The sequence below is a fragment of the Nycticebus coucang genome, chromosome 1 (assembly GCF_027406575.1).
Source record: "Nycticebus coucang isolate mNycCou1 chromosome 1, mNycCou1.pri, whole genome shotgun sequence".
Classification (NCBI taxonomy): domain Eukaryota; kingdom Metazoa; phylum Chordata; class Mammalia; order Primates; family Lorisidae; genus Nycticebus; species Nycticebus coucang.
Window position 1 is genome coordinate 30,618,311 of NC_069780.1, and position 14,865 is coordinate 30,633,175.

At 39.1% G+C, this 14,865-nt stretch overlaps 1 protein-coding gene and 1 non-coding gene across 3 annotated transcripts in view; both read right to left on the reverse strand.

Moving 5' to 3' along the window:
- The window catches only part of MANBA (mannosidase beta), a 111,549-nt gene that overhangs the window by 42,742 nt on the left and 53,942 nt on the right, over positions 1-14,865 (reverse strand). For both annotated transcript variants that reach the window (XM_053558184.1, XM_053558263.1), the window contains one exon: positions 970-1,121. In XM_053558184.1, coding sequence (XP_053414159.1) covers positions 970-1,121 — 152 coding nt within the window. The remainder of the gene's footprint in view (positions 1-969; positions 1,122-14,865) is intronic.
- Positions 4,246-4,381, reverse strand: LOC128593136 (small nucleolar RNA SNORA64/SNORA10 family). Its single transcript, XR_008382268.1, has one exon. It is a non-coding gene; the product is annotated as a small nucleolar RNA SNORA64/SNORA10 family (small nucleolar RNA).

Below are 14,865 nucleotides of genomic sequence, written 5' to 3' on the forward strand. Positions count from 1 at the left end.
CAATTAGTAAATATTATTTTCTTCTCAACTTCTATTCTCAAAGCCTCAGAAAAATACTTTTTCTTCCTGGATCAAGAATTCATAAGAGTTTGTTTTGTTTTTAAAGAAATGTCATTGTGTATATTTAAGGTATATGACATGATGTCATGGGATACAGACAGACAGCAAAAAGGTTACTATGGTGAACCAAATTAACATATTCATCTTTTCACACAGTTACCTTCCTAATTTTTATTTTTTGGCTAAGACAGCTAAAATCTCCTCATTTAGCATGAATCCCATGCACAGTACAATTTCTTTACTTAGAATCCTCACGTTGCACCTTAGATCTCTGGACTGTTCATCCTGCATAGCTGCTCCTTAATAGCCTCAGACCTACTTCTCCCCCATCCAAGTTATTTTTCAGTTCTTTAGTTAAGGTAAAAGCAAAAGACTATGCAAATATATTAGCATAAAAAGGTAAAGATGGGTTCCCATCTTTCAATACCAGGCTCGAAAATATCTAAGGTGCGCTTTGAAACACAGAAAACAGTTGAATTTAATAATCTTTTTTGAATTTAATAATCTTTTTTCTTAGAAACTAATCATCCCAAATATGAATTAGTCATTTTCTACTTTCTTCAGAGTAAATATATAATAGTTTTCTAAAATCTTGGATGGCTTCAGTGATGCAATTCTTCCAAGAAGGGAACATATGGTTTTAAAATTCTGTCCATTGTCAAGTTTCTGTCACCTAGACTTCTATGCCACCTCTTTTCCTGAGACTAAAGAAAGTAAAACCAAGTAACTTTTCCCCCACACTTTTTAAAGTTCAATAGATTTAGGGGGTACAAGTGTTTTTTGTTCTATGGATGAATAGATATATAATGCTGACATCAGGGCTTTTAGTGTACCTGTCCACGTACACCCTCTTAACCTTTGTGGAACTGTTAATAAAAGAGGAACAAGAAAACAGAGACAATAACTTACACGTCAGAGGTCACTTGATCCTGGAAGGCATCTGCTGGGATCCAGTTGGAGCCTTTCAGAAATATGGGAAATCCATTAATTTTGAAATAGAAACTTAGACCAGGAGACCCTTTGATAGGCTCTTCTATAAGTTCCACTGTCCGAAAATAAACCTGTCGTGGACAGAATTAAATACAAAATAAAACATAAGGGTTTAAAAAAAAAGGAAGCAACATTTTCGAAAAACTTGTATCAGCAGAATTTAACATTAATTTCCCTATTCATTATGAAGCACTTATCAGCCTCCCGAGTAGCTAGGAGTACAGGTGCCTGCTGTAATGCCCGGCTATTTTTTTTAGAGACGAGGGTCTCGCTCTAGCTCAGGCTGGTCTTGAACCTGTGTGCAGGCAAACCACCCACCTCGGTCTCCCAAAGGGCTAGGATTACAGGCGTGAGCCACCGCGCCCCACCTAAAACCATCTTGTTTGATAGGCAATTTAATCCCAACTAATGACCACGTTAAATGCAGTGCTTGAGAGAGCCCTGGTTTCTCAACTGGAGATGGCTGTGGTGTACTAATGGAGGAAGGTGGGTGGGAACACATTCAGCACAGCTGTCATGCTTGGTGTGAGGAAGCTGAGACTGTGTCCCTGGGACAATCTAGCCAAGTTTTCCCACAGTTAAGTATAAGCAGTAAGACCCTCAACAGAAAAGCTCTGACGTTCTCAAAATCTTCACTCTTGCCAGCCAAACTGGATGAAGGAATGAGATTCTATACCAATAAAGTCTAGCTTTAAATCAAAAGCATACACTTCTTTAATTAAAAAAAAATCAGAAAATGAATCAGTCAATTTATTTCATGCAATGAAAGTGTCCACCATTCCTCCACTTCCTTACCCTTGCCCTTATCTACATGACACGACAAAGGACACCAGAATTAACCTTCCAAGAAGACACAGATATGGCTTGGATGAGAAGTAGGGTCACGGAACTGTCATTCCTGCTTTAGGGTTGCAAAGTAGAAAGAATGAAGAAGTGATTTTCAGAGGTGACTTTTAGAACACCTTGATGGTGGGTTCAAACATCTAGAACAAAGAGCAGTCCTTCAAGCAAAGCCTGAGGATTCAGGGAGTCCCTGGGAGTCTGTACGTTCAGAACGCTGTCATGGTAAAGCTAAGCACTATTTGCCTTTATCCCTCTCACGGAGGGTCAGTTCAGAGACTCTATGATTGTGATGACTTCATCACTCAGACGGCGAAGGGAATGTGTGATGTGTATTCTGGTATAATGCAGTTCTAAGGCAGAGGTTTCAGGTATAAAGAAGAGCATTTTCATGCTGTGGGACTGCAAACTAATACAACCTTTTTGGAAGGAAGTATAGAGAATCCTCAAAGAACTCAAATTAGACCTTCCATTTGATCCTATAATCCCAGTACTGAGCATCTACCCAGAAGAAAAAAAATCATTTTATCACAAAGACATTAGACTGTTTATCGCAGCTCAATTTACAATCACCAAAATGTGGAAATAGCCTAAATGCCCACCAACCCAGGAATGGATTAACAAGCTGTGGTGTATGTATACCATGGAATACTATTCAGCCATCAAAAAAGATGGAGACTTTACATCTATTGTATTAACCAGGATGGAGGTGGAACACATTCTTCTTAGCAAAGCATCACAATGGAGAAGCAAAAATCCAATGTACTCAATTCTAATATGAAGGCAGTAGATGATCTAATATAAGGTTGTGGGGTAGGGGAATGAGGGATCAGGGACAGGGCGGGGATGGGGGATCACGGTGTATGGCACACCTCTTGGGGGTAAGACACAATTACAAGAGGGGACTTTACCTAACAAATGAAATCAGTGTTACCCTAATTTTTGTACCCTCGGTGAATCCCAAACAATGAAAAAGCTAAGAAGTGCATTTTCAGAGATTAACTCATTATTTGTTCCCAGTACTTTCACTATTTGCTTTTATATTTACTAGCTGTTTTTTATCATTCCTGCTATAATTTTTGTAATATCATTATCATTCCATAAATTCTTATTTTGAATCCCAAAGTTTTCCTTGCAACCTACACAGGAACACAAAAGGACTAGGTTAATTTTCATTTGTTTCTCAGTAATATTTTAAGTTTTCAATTTTTTTTTTTTTCTTTTGAGACAGAACCTCAAGCTACAGCCCTGGGTAGAGTGCTGTGGCATCACAGCTCCCAGCAACCTCAACTCCCGGGCTTACGTGATTCTCTTGCCTCATCCTCCTGAGTAGCTGGGGCTACAGGCACCTGCCACAATGCCTGGCTATTTTTTAGTTGTAGTCCGGCAGGCTCGGGCCAGATTTGAACCCACCAGCTCTGGTGTGATGTAGCTGCCGCCTTAGCTGCTTGAGCTACAGGAGCCACCAAGTTTTCAAATTTTTAAAAATTGAATTTTAATTTATTTTAGAATTGAACATTTTGGGCGGTGCCTGTGGCTCAGTGGGTAGGGCACCAGCCCCCTATACCAAAGGGGCTGGTGGCGGGTTCAAACCCATATACCAAAGGTGGCGGGTTCAAACCCGGCCCTGGCCGAACTGCAACAAAAAATAGCCGGGCATTGTGGTGGGCACCTATAGTCCCAGCTACACAGGAGGCTGAGGAAAGAGAATTGCTTAAGCCCAGGAGTTGGAGGTTGCTGTGAGCTGGGTGACACGATGCCACTCTACTGAGGGCGATAAAGTGAGACTCTGTCTCTACAAAAAAAAAAGGATTGAACATTTTATCTCATTCTAAAAGGAAAATTAACTTATACTTTTTCCTAATTCATGAGGGAACTGTTAAACTGGGATTTAAAGACTGACATTCTCAACATACAACTGCACTGTCTACCTCTAAAAAATGCTGAAAAAAATGAAACTGACATACCAGAGAGTTTTTTGACTCGTGCAAGAGAAGAATCTACTCTAACAAAACATTGATATGCTTGAAAATAACTAAAAGAATGGAAGTAGAAAGTTCCTAACACAAAGAAATGATAAATGCCTGAGGTGAAGGATACTCTGATTATCCTGATTTGGTTAATTAACATTGTATGCCTATATCAAAACATCGTACATACCCCATGAAGTTATACAACAATTATGTACCCATAATATTTAAAAATAAAATTTTTCCAAAAAGAAATTGGGTGAAATTATAAATAAGAAATGAAATTATGATAAAAGCCATCTTTCCCTTACTTTTACAGTTGCTAATATTTTACCTTACCGTGTCTTATGCAATGGAACATTTTCTTTCTTTCTTTTTTTTTTTACTCTGTTGGACCCCTCAAGGAAAGACTGGCCAGCGTAAGGCCAACCTGACATCCTGAAGAGAACTTTTCTCTCTCTCCACTGCAATGGAACATTTTAAAATAATATTAACCGGGCAGCACCTGTGGCTCAAAGGAGTAGGGCGCCAGCCCCGTATGCCGGAGGTGGTGGGTTCAAACCCAGCCCCAACCAAAAAAAAATAAAAAATAAAAAATAAAATAACATTTACGGTGCCACTTTAAGTTGTGAGACCAATCATTCACAGTATAAAGTATAAAATAAATTCAAAGCATAAAATACATTATATTGTGACCAATCATTCACAGTATAAAGAAAAAGGAATTAAGTATTTAAACTTAGACATGATAAGCTCTTGAAAAACCAAATTTTATTACAGCTTTTCAAACCAGAAATGAAAAAGCCACTGAAGCATCCTACAGGGTGAGTTACGGGCACTGACTAGAGAAGTGCAAGTATGAGCTGGGAGAGCCTTGTACCCTTGTCACTGCAGAATGCTTACTGGAGGAAAAGTCAGTAAAAGAAATCATCGCCAATTTGCAATGTCATCCAATTAAAAGATTTAGCTTCGATATAAAGACTGAGTTACTATCTCATCTGAAAACTCACACTTTTGCATTAAAAATGTGTGAATCTCCAAATACTGATGGATTTGATATTTTGCTTATCTTTGTTATCAGCACAATAAATTATCAAAGAAGACGTTATTTTACGTGAGTTTTTGGCCTCAAAATACAAGAGGTGTTAAAATATCCAAAGTACTGAATAATTTTTTGAATCTCAAGATCAGCCTGCAAACACCACATTAACCCATGAAGTTATACATTAACACTGTGTTACAAGGTAGGGGTGGGTAACTGCTGCTGCCTTAGCAGGAACCAAGGCAGTAGCTCCAAACTGTGCTTGCAGCCAATTTCACTTAAGAATGTCCTTAAAAACAATAAAAAAAAAAGAATGCCCTTGATAAACAGTAAAAATTATTAGTTTTATTAAATCCCAACCTCGAGTACACATGATTTCAAGATAGTGTGTGATGAAATGGGCAAAACCCATAAGCACCCTTCATGATAGATGTCTTGGGGAAAAGCCTTGGGGCCATTATTTGAGTTGGAGGCTGAGTCAGCCATCTCTTCATGGAACTCCATTGTTACTTGAGAAACAGACAGACAGACAAACCACAGCTATTCAGACATGGATACGTGAAGACATTTTCTTAAAAATGAATGAAGTGATCCTATCACTTAAAGGAAAACAGCTAATAGTAATTATAGCCAAGGAGAAAATTCAAACTTTCAGGTAAAAATTAGAGTTTAGGAAAACTCGTATCCACCTCCATGAGCTTGAGAGCTTCCTAATCACTAAAAACTTTTCAGGTGACATCAGTGATGATATCAACAGATGTGAATGTGATCTTGTAGAATGAAACCTTTCAGCATTTGGAAGATCTATAACTCTCAGGAAACCAATTATTTTCCAAATAATCAATGTATTATATTACAATATACATGGGTAAAGGATTCAGAGAGAAATAGACCAATGGGTTGTACTGAAACAGAGACCAAAAAAATTCACTGAATGTTTTCAGAGTCCACGCTGCAATTAACTTTTAAGTAAGTACTACTCGTTAAATTCTCGTGTAGTACCGAAGAATATCCACAATTATCTCAAAAGACTATTAAAGTACTCCTCCCTTTTCCAAATACAGTAGAATCTCTGTAAATTGATCACCCAAGGGACTGTAACAAACTGGCCCACACACGGAGGTGGTCAACATAAGGAACGAGGCCTACTGTACTGAGATGGTGCAAGTCCAGGTATAAAAACTCGGTCAACTTCAGGAGTGACCAGTAGAGGGAGGTGGCCAACTTGGAGGTTCTCTGGATTTATCTGTATAAGGTCATATTTTTTTTCATATGTTTCAACCAAAATTAAGATACTACAAATTGAATGCAGAGGCAGATGAGAATCCAGGTACCTTCTACTCAGCAAGACATTAAAGAGATTTGCCAACATGTAAGACAATGTCATTATACCCACTGAATTTGTTATTTTGTAAATATATTTATTTTTTATAAAATAAGTCAAATATACTAACCTGTCATGGCTTTATTATGAGGATTTTAAATGAATAAGTTAATATGAAATTCTCAGTTTTAATATTTAATATGGTCAGTATCAGGACAAATAACCCACATAAGCAAAAGCACATAGTGGTTCTCAATAATTTTTGTGAGTGTAAAGCAGTTATGAAAAAAAAATTAGGAATCACTAATGTAGATAACAGAACTCACTGATTTCTTAATATCTATTAATGCTACCAATAGTATTAACCATAAAATACCACACCATAAAACCAACATGTTTTTCTTTTCTGTGAAAATTTTTTTTTGTGAAAAGACACCCCTCCCTCTTCCCCAACTCCTGCAATAACAATTTTATGACTCGGGTCAAAGTGAACCCTAAATCATCTGACAGTGCCTAGAAGGTAAAGCCACAATTGCGCCATCTCTCCCTCTGGGCATTCTTTGACAGGTTAAAGTCTGGTTCATCTATAGCAAGTGTCAGTAATTCTTCATGTCTCCTGGCAGTCTTGACAGTAACCTAAAAGCCTTCTTCTATATCAGGTATTTTACATCAGAGAAAATAATGGGCCCTGAAAGAGGTTTCTCGAAAAGTCCCCTAAGTAACACATATTTGCATCCAGAGTAAATATGTCATCTACCTATGAGACTGAAATATTTTTTAAAACATCCAACAAAGTATTACTCTGGAAAAGTAGGAAAAAAAGTATAAATACCAAAGAACCTAAAAAAATGCGTAAGTCAAGCAATTTCAAATTTAAATTTTTTAACTTACAAGTGTTGAAGAGCCTATCAAGTTCGTCATTAGCCCGGTTCTTTCAAAATTAGCTTCATAAAGATTTCATTTCTAAAATAGAAGAATTAACTCAAAATGTGCAGGATAGCTAAATGCATTCTTTGCAACAAGAGTCAGGGTTATCTTAGCTAAAGGGCTTACCAGGTGCCTGACTGATAAGTAAATACTGAACTCCTCAAGTTTCCTTCTCTGGCAGGCCAAGATGATATGTAATGAATCATTGATTTATAAACCCAGTGCTGCTTCTCACCTGTCTGTAATCAGACCCTTAAAAAGCTGTCATAGTATTACTAGATTTTCAAACGGGAAATTTTCTTCTTTAAAAAACAAATCCCTACATATTTCTAAACATCAGATGTCAAACCTTCTAAAATCATTTCACATCGACTGTCGTGCATTTTTAGAGGCAACTAAACACATTTCTGTCTTTGCTCTGCAGAAGTATTGAGAAAATAAGGGCTGGGTGTCCAGAAATGGCACTTATCAAACAGGCCTATAAAAAAGTTCTCTTTGTTGCGTGAGGTCACCGTGTGCAGACAGCACAGCCCGAAGTTAACAGATAAACATTTACAGCAGGACATTTATCTGATGTATTTGTAGCCAGGTGTGTATCAAGTATCTGACACCACATAGAATCCCTTTTTTAATACACTTTCTTTTATCTGATAAAATTATTGTCAGTAGCAATAAGGAAATGAATAATGATAATGGCCAGAAAAGAAATGAACTTTGTTTTCACGGCAATTCTTTTAAAAAGTAAATATTAAGGTGCAAAAAAGGAAATGTAATGGGTTCATATTTTAATATATTAATGTGTTTTTGAAAAAAAGAAACAACATACATGATGATTTGTTTCAGTAAGGAATAAAATATTTGCTAAGCCTTACCTTGGAAAAATCTGTCAACAATTTTCTCAAAAATTGATCTTGTCATAACTAATGGAAAAACACCTTTTATTAAGTTTAACTTAGAAATATTCTTCCAGTTGAAGCCAAAGATACACAAATATTTTGAAAAAGCATTTTTGAATGTAAAGGTAAGTGTGGCAGAGATTCATAAAAATCCCACGTTAAATTCAAAACTAAATTCAAAAAATTCTAATAGTATCCAAGCATTTGTTTTTGTGAACCCAAAAATCTTCCAACTCTTGACATGAATAAAGATAAAAGAAAAGTGCACTGGGTTGAACCATGTCCCCTGAAACTTCATGTCTACTCTGAAACTCTAAATGTGACCTTTGAGGTTGAACCTTTGAGGTTGAACCATGTCCCCTGAAACTTCATGTCTACTCTGAAACTCTAAATGGGGTCTTTGCAATATACTTAGTTAAGTTAAAAGGAAGTCATACTGAGCCCTAATCCAATGGCTAGTGTACTTATAAGAAAAGAAAACTGTGAGCAGGCAGCCACATGACGATGGAGACAGACATCTACAAGCCAGGGGACATTAGGGATCGCTGGCAACGACAAGAAGCTGAAAGAGGCAAGGACAAATTCTTCACTAGAGTTTTCCAAGGAAACGTGGCTCTGCCAACACCTTGATTTTGAACTTGTAGCATCCAGAATGGTGAGAGAATAAATCCTTGTTGTTTTAAGCTATTCAGTCATAATTTATTATGATAGCCCTAGGAAACTAAAACAGAGACAATCTCTGCGAATGCTCAGTACAGAAATACATGTTGATTATTCTGAATTCCAAGCACTTTGGCTATGTACTTTTAAGGTCTTTAGAAAAAAATCCAGTAGCATTATGTTCTCTTTTTGCCCTGTGGAATTTGCTAAGATGAAAACAGGAATTTAAGAAACAAAGAAGAAAGGGAATTGAAAAAAAAGAAAGAAAAATTAAAAATTCCAACTCTTTTTCCAATTGGAATAGCTGTGAGCAATCTTTTATTTCTCCTGGCATGGGAACTGTGAAATACAAGTTCTAATAGATCATACAGTACATATTATGACAATCTTTTATCTGTATCTATTTTCCTATAACAATTTAATTGGAGAATCCTGATGCTGGGGTCAAATATAAACAGCAAATGCCTTCTGTCACTTTTAGCAAAATGATTTACCTTCTACAGAAAATACGTGGGAGACCCTTATGAAATAAGTTATGCTAAAGAGAAACATTAACGAATTGATTTCCTATCTTTCCAGAAAGGCAAACTGCAATAGCTATTCAAAATACCTATTATGCCATACTTAGTCAACTTGGTATAATCAATGAATAAGATAAAAATACTTGGTAAAAATGGCACAAACCGTGATTGCATATATTTTTCCTGCATTTACCTAGAGTATCCCTTCCCATTACCACTTATTCACAAAACTCACTTTTTTCCCCAAATTGATAAAGCTGACTCTCTCAGACTTACATCCTAAGGGCCCTCACGCACTGATTTGTTTGGCAGAGTTTATGATATTCCAACCTTATCTTTTATCATGTTATCTATTACTCTTTTAAGTGGCTAGTGATTTTTCCCCTCTTAGTGATTTTTGCCTCTCTGCTTATGCTTAAGCCCTCTAACCCAAAGCCACTCCTTTCAACATAAAAATTTTTTCCAGTCATCAAGATATTCCGCCGCGTTCACAAAGCAACGCGGTCAGCCCTGTGCTCTTCCCCTCCGTGGCCCGTTCTTTTTAGGGTCCCGCACATTTCTGCTGCAATAAGCTGCATTCAAAATTTGCAACTTCCCCAAGGCCTTCTGTCTGAGTCCAATGTGCTGCTGCCTCGTGACATCCTCAGTAAACAAAAAATTAAAACACGCGTGTCTAATCTCAGTGGAAAAGAGGAAAGGAGGACAGAAAAGTGAAGCAAGATGGATCTCATGGGCTATTTTAAAAATAAGAGTATTTCTGCATAAAGCAAGCTGAGGGTAACAATAAAACCATAAGGAAACAAAAGCAATAGAAGCGAGGTGAGGAGGAGCCAACGATGAGAAAACAGCGTTTACAACCCACTGGCAAGAAATCTCCTAGCACTGCTCAGGAAGGCAGTTTAGCCTTATCTGTAGAAGCTGAACCCCAGCATGCCCTGTAATCCAGCAGTTCCGCTCCCAGCAGATATGCTGTTGGGCCACATGCGCTGTGAGTGTTACATCAGTAACGTTCACAGCAGCCCAAACTGGAAACTACCCAAATTTCAACAGCAGAATGTGTAATGCAATAAATACAGCAATGTGAGCAGGAGACAGACGCCAAGACCTCCAGTGGGTGCTGGACAATGTGGATACCGAGCTCTGTACAGACTTGGCTTTTTCCGGCTGATAATGGAGAAGGCTACTAAGCGACTGACTCTTGGGCACCACACACAGCATGGTGTGCTGGGATGATGCAGGTCCCAGGCAGGAGAGAGCAGGGCAGTAGGAGAATTCATCATGCTGCTCAGAACCGTGAGCTACTTAAAACTTAGGACCTGCGTTCCTCACCCTGCGGCTTGTGGGCCCTGGTGGCCAGCGCACCTTCGGGAGCAGGTGCAGGCCTGGTGTAGTCTCCTGTCCGGACAGAGTGAGAAAGGAACAGTGCAGGACACTGGCCTTCTCTGGCTGCGGTGCTGGTGTGGCTTTGGAGGCAGCACTGGCTGCGCCTGGGGATGCGGAAGCCGGCAGTGTGCCGTCCCTGACTGCTGGCCTCCTTTTCCAGGGTTTAGCAGGGCTGGGTGCTTCTCAGTTGTCTCAGGATCTGAGGAACATTTGAGTTCTCCTAGCTATATCTGGGACCTTGGCTGGCATTATGGGAATGAGACTCTACCACTCTGGAAGATTTACACTTGCAGATTTAATTGCAGGTGCCGAATTGCCGATGGTTGCCAAAGTTGGAATTAGTATGTTGAACAGACCTTATCCAGAGTTGTCATGTCCTAACTTGGACTCATAAAGGATTAAAAATCTCTAAACTTCTATTTTCAATGTATTAAGAGAAAAAAGTGGAAGATAGGAAAGAAAAACAAGACATAAAAAGACCAGACATATGTAGTCTGACATTCTAAGTAGGAAAAAAAAAGACACTGAACTTGGTGAACTCATACAATTTCATGCTTATATATTGATGTTACCTCTTCTTTCTGTATCTATAAGTAAAAATTTAAGGGGTAAAATTTTAGGTGTCAACATTGGGGGCCCTGACACCTCATTCAGAAGAACAGTATGAAAATCTCTTAAGAGATTTAGGATATCTATTCTTTTGCTTATATTGGAGCACAGACCTACTCCGAAATTATGTTAAATGAAATATGTAATAGCAATGAAAATAAAGTTTACTACAAATAAAAAAAAGTTTAAAAAATAAAACTTCTAATTTATTTCTGGAATTTTCCATTTACTATTTTCAGACTGTGGTTGACCACTAGTAACCGAAACTATAGATATGGGGGGGACCACACTGTCTAAATGTCACAAGCACAATGTTAAGCCAAAGTAGCCAGACTCAAAAGAATATATACTATATGGTTCCAGGTATATAAAGTTCAAAAACAGGTAGAAATAAATGAGCAAACGACATATGTCAGGATAATGGATCCTTCGGGAAGGAAAAAGGGGTAGTGACAGGGGAGGGGACAGTTCAAGGTATAAGGTACGAGTAACTTTCTCTTTCTTGATCAAAATGATAGTTACGTAAACACTCATCTTCTGATAATTCATAAAGCTTTTCACTTATGGTCTTTGTATTTTCCTGTATATATGTTATATTTCACAACAGATAAAAAATTAAAAAAGAATCCAATCCAGTACATTCCTTGCAAAGAAATAAAGCTAAGAGTCCCGTGCCAGGGCGCAGATAATGATGACAAGATGGTCAGATCTTTTGCTTGCTGAGATACCAACCAGTCTGAAATCTGAAAAATTAGGAACTTTAGGACTGGTAAGAAATTGAATTCCCTGGAGGAATTTTTTTCATCCTGGATAAAAACAAGGGTGAAGTAGGTATCAGATACCAAATTTGGCCTTAGCCTATACTTTTTTAAATTTCAAAAGCTGTATTTCCACAGAAAGAAAATATACTTTAGTCCTAGAGGTCTTGAAAACTACCTCTATTCTCAAGTCGCACCCTTTCCTCTACCTATGTTTTTCTTGTACCCCATTATAGCAGACACAGAGCACCTCCTCCCAGATGGACCCGTCCACCAGCAGAGGAGGACGCCCTCGCCTAGCCCACACGGAGATCTTGCCCTCTCCACCATCTCCTACTTTTTCCTCTTTTCAGTCTCTCTACTCATTTTTTTTTTTGAGAAAGAGTCTCACTGTGTGCCCTGGGTAGAGTGCCGTGGAGTCACAGCTCACAGCAACCTCAAACTCCTGGGCTTAAGAGACCCCCTTGCCTCAGCCTTCCAAGTAGCTAGGCACCTGCCACAACAGCCTGCTAGTTTTTCTATTTTTAGTAGAGAAGGAGTCTCGCTCTTTTTTTTTTTTTTTGTAGAGACAGAGTTTCACTTTGTCGCCCTCGGTAGAGTGCCGTGGCGTCACACAGCTCACAGCAACCTCCAACTCCTGGGCTTAGGCGATTCTCCTGCCTCAGCCTCCAGAGTAGCTGGGACTACAGGCACCCGCCACAACGCCCGGCTATTTTTTTTGTTGCAGTTCGGCCGGGGCTGGGTTTGAACCCGCCACCCTCGGTATGTGGGGCCGGCGCCCTGCTCACTGAGCCACATGCGCTGCCCAACACTACAAGAACTCCTGTATATCCATCACCTCTGCCTCCTCTGCTCAAGTTTCATCAGTTGCCTTAATAACATTATAACAAAAAAGATCACAGGCTGCAACCAGTTGTTACATCTCTTCAGTCTCTTCCAAAGTGAACAGCTCCTCCGTCTTTCACTGACATTCTTAAAGATTACAGAGATTCAAAATGGCAGGAAATTCAAAGACTTTAGCAAAAGGGAATAGTCTGTTGCTTCCTCATAATTAGATCCAGGTCACCTGCTTTTGGCAGCACAAACAGAAATGATGCTACGTTATGTCACTCTGTCTCATTAGTGATGATCATCACCTAATCAAGAAACCATATCTACTAGGTTTCTCCACTGTATTTTTTCTCCATTATAATTAATACGCATTTTGTTGAACAATGCTGCAAGGCTATAGAAATAGCCCATAGTTCATGCTACTTCACCTTCTAGTTTTACTATCTACTCGTATTTCTTGCCTTAATTATTTACATCTATGGTAGTAGTCACATGTTTGTTTTTTTCTAGTTCCATCATTCCTTCTCCATTTATTAGTAAGCATTTCACTTGAGGAATAACTTTCCTTTCTCTCCCATGTTTTATTCATTTATTTGTTTATATCAGTGCACACTCAAAAACATTTCTATCATGTTTAATAGGTTATAAACTTTTACTGTCATTATTTATTTTGATGCTCAAATTTTCCCAGATTTGGCCAGTGGGAGCCCCAGGACACTGGCCCCTGTGTTCTCTTCAAGTGTCAGTCATTCCTGAGTACCTCTTTACTTCCGAGCATAGTGAGATATTCCAGGCTCCAGCCCGGGGATCAGTCATTTTTCCAGAGAGCCCTGATTCCCGTTAGTAGACCCATGGTATTCAGAAACCAAGCTATGGGCTCTAGCTCTGCTCATTGCTACTAGAAGTCACTCTTTCTAAGAGCTCTGGGAAAGAGCTAGGAAATGTGATGAAAGAACAAGGAAGTGTTTGTGTCTGTTATGTGACTATTACTATATCTATACATACTAAAAATCATACGTTCACACTATTAGCTTCCCCATCTGTGAAAAGGCTGGCTCCCACTACTTCAATATATTTACTTACCTGTTCGGTTGCCTATATGTATACAGCCCATCTCCTGAGCCCCACTGGCCAGCATTACCACATGGCTCTGGCATGGTTCCCAGTCACACATTTTTTCTAAAGAGCTACTTGGATTCACCATCCCTAGTTCCTCACCTTCAGCCATCTGCGACCCACGACAATCTGATTTTCAACTTGGTCAAAGTGACCAGTGACCTCCTTGCTGCCAAATCTAAAGGATCTTTCTTAATTCTTTTCTAACTCGAGCTCCCCTGTAGCATTTGGCACTCTTTGAACATGCCCTGCTTCTTAAAATACTCTCTCCCTCTGGCGTCTGTAACTCCCCCACTCAAACTGAGTTTCCCTCCACCTCTTCAACCATCCCTCCTCAGATTCCTCTACAGCTCCTTCCCCTCCTACTCTTACTTATCATGATTCCCTGGGGGTCTGCCCTCGCTCCTGTCTCTGGGTGGCCCCTCAGTTCATGTCCTACCCTGACTACGATTAACTAGGTTCTGCTGACTCTTACATCTATACCCTTAACCCAGATCCGATTCCTAAGCTCCTACATAATGAAATGCCCATCAAATATTATGACTTGGGTGTCTCTCAATCACTCCACACATAATACATCTAACACTGAAATAATTTCCACCCTACCCTATCTCCCAAACCTGTTCTTCTTTGTGAGTAATTCAACCCAAAGAACAGAACTGCCATCTGTTCAGCAGCCAAAACCAGCAACTGAGGAAACATTCTTAACTCCTTCTTTTCTCCCACCCCCATATCATCAAGCCTGATGATATTACCTCTTAAATCTCTATATCCTCGGCGATTCGGTAGACTGAGCAATCATCATTTTGTGCCTGAATTACCACCTCAGTCTTCTCACTGGCCCTCCACTCTTGCCATTCTTTCATTCTGATCTACACAACCTTTGTAAAATCATTCCAAGAACACCATTGCCTTGGGAGAGTGCTGATTCCTTCCCT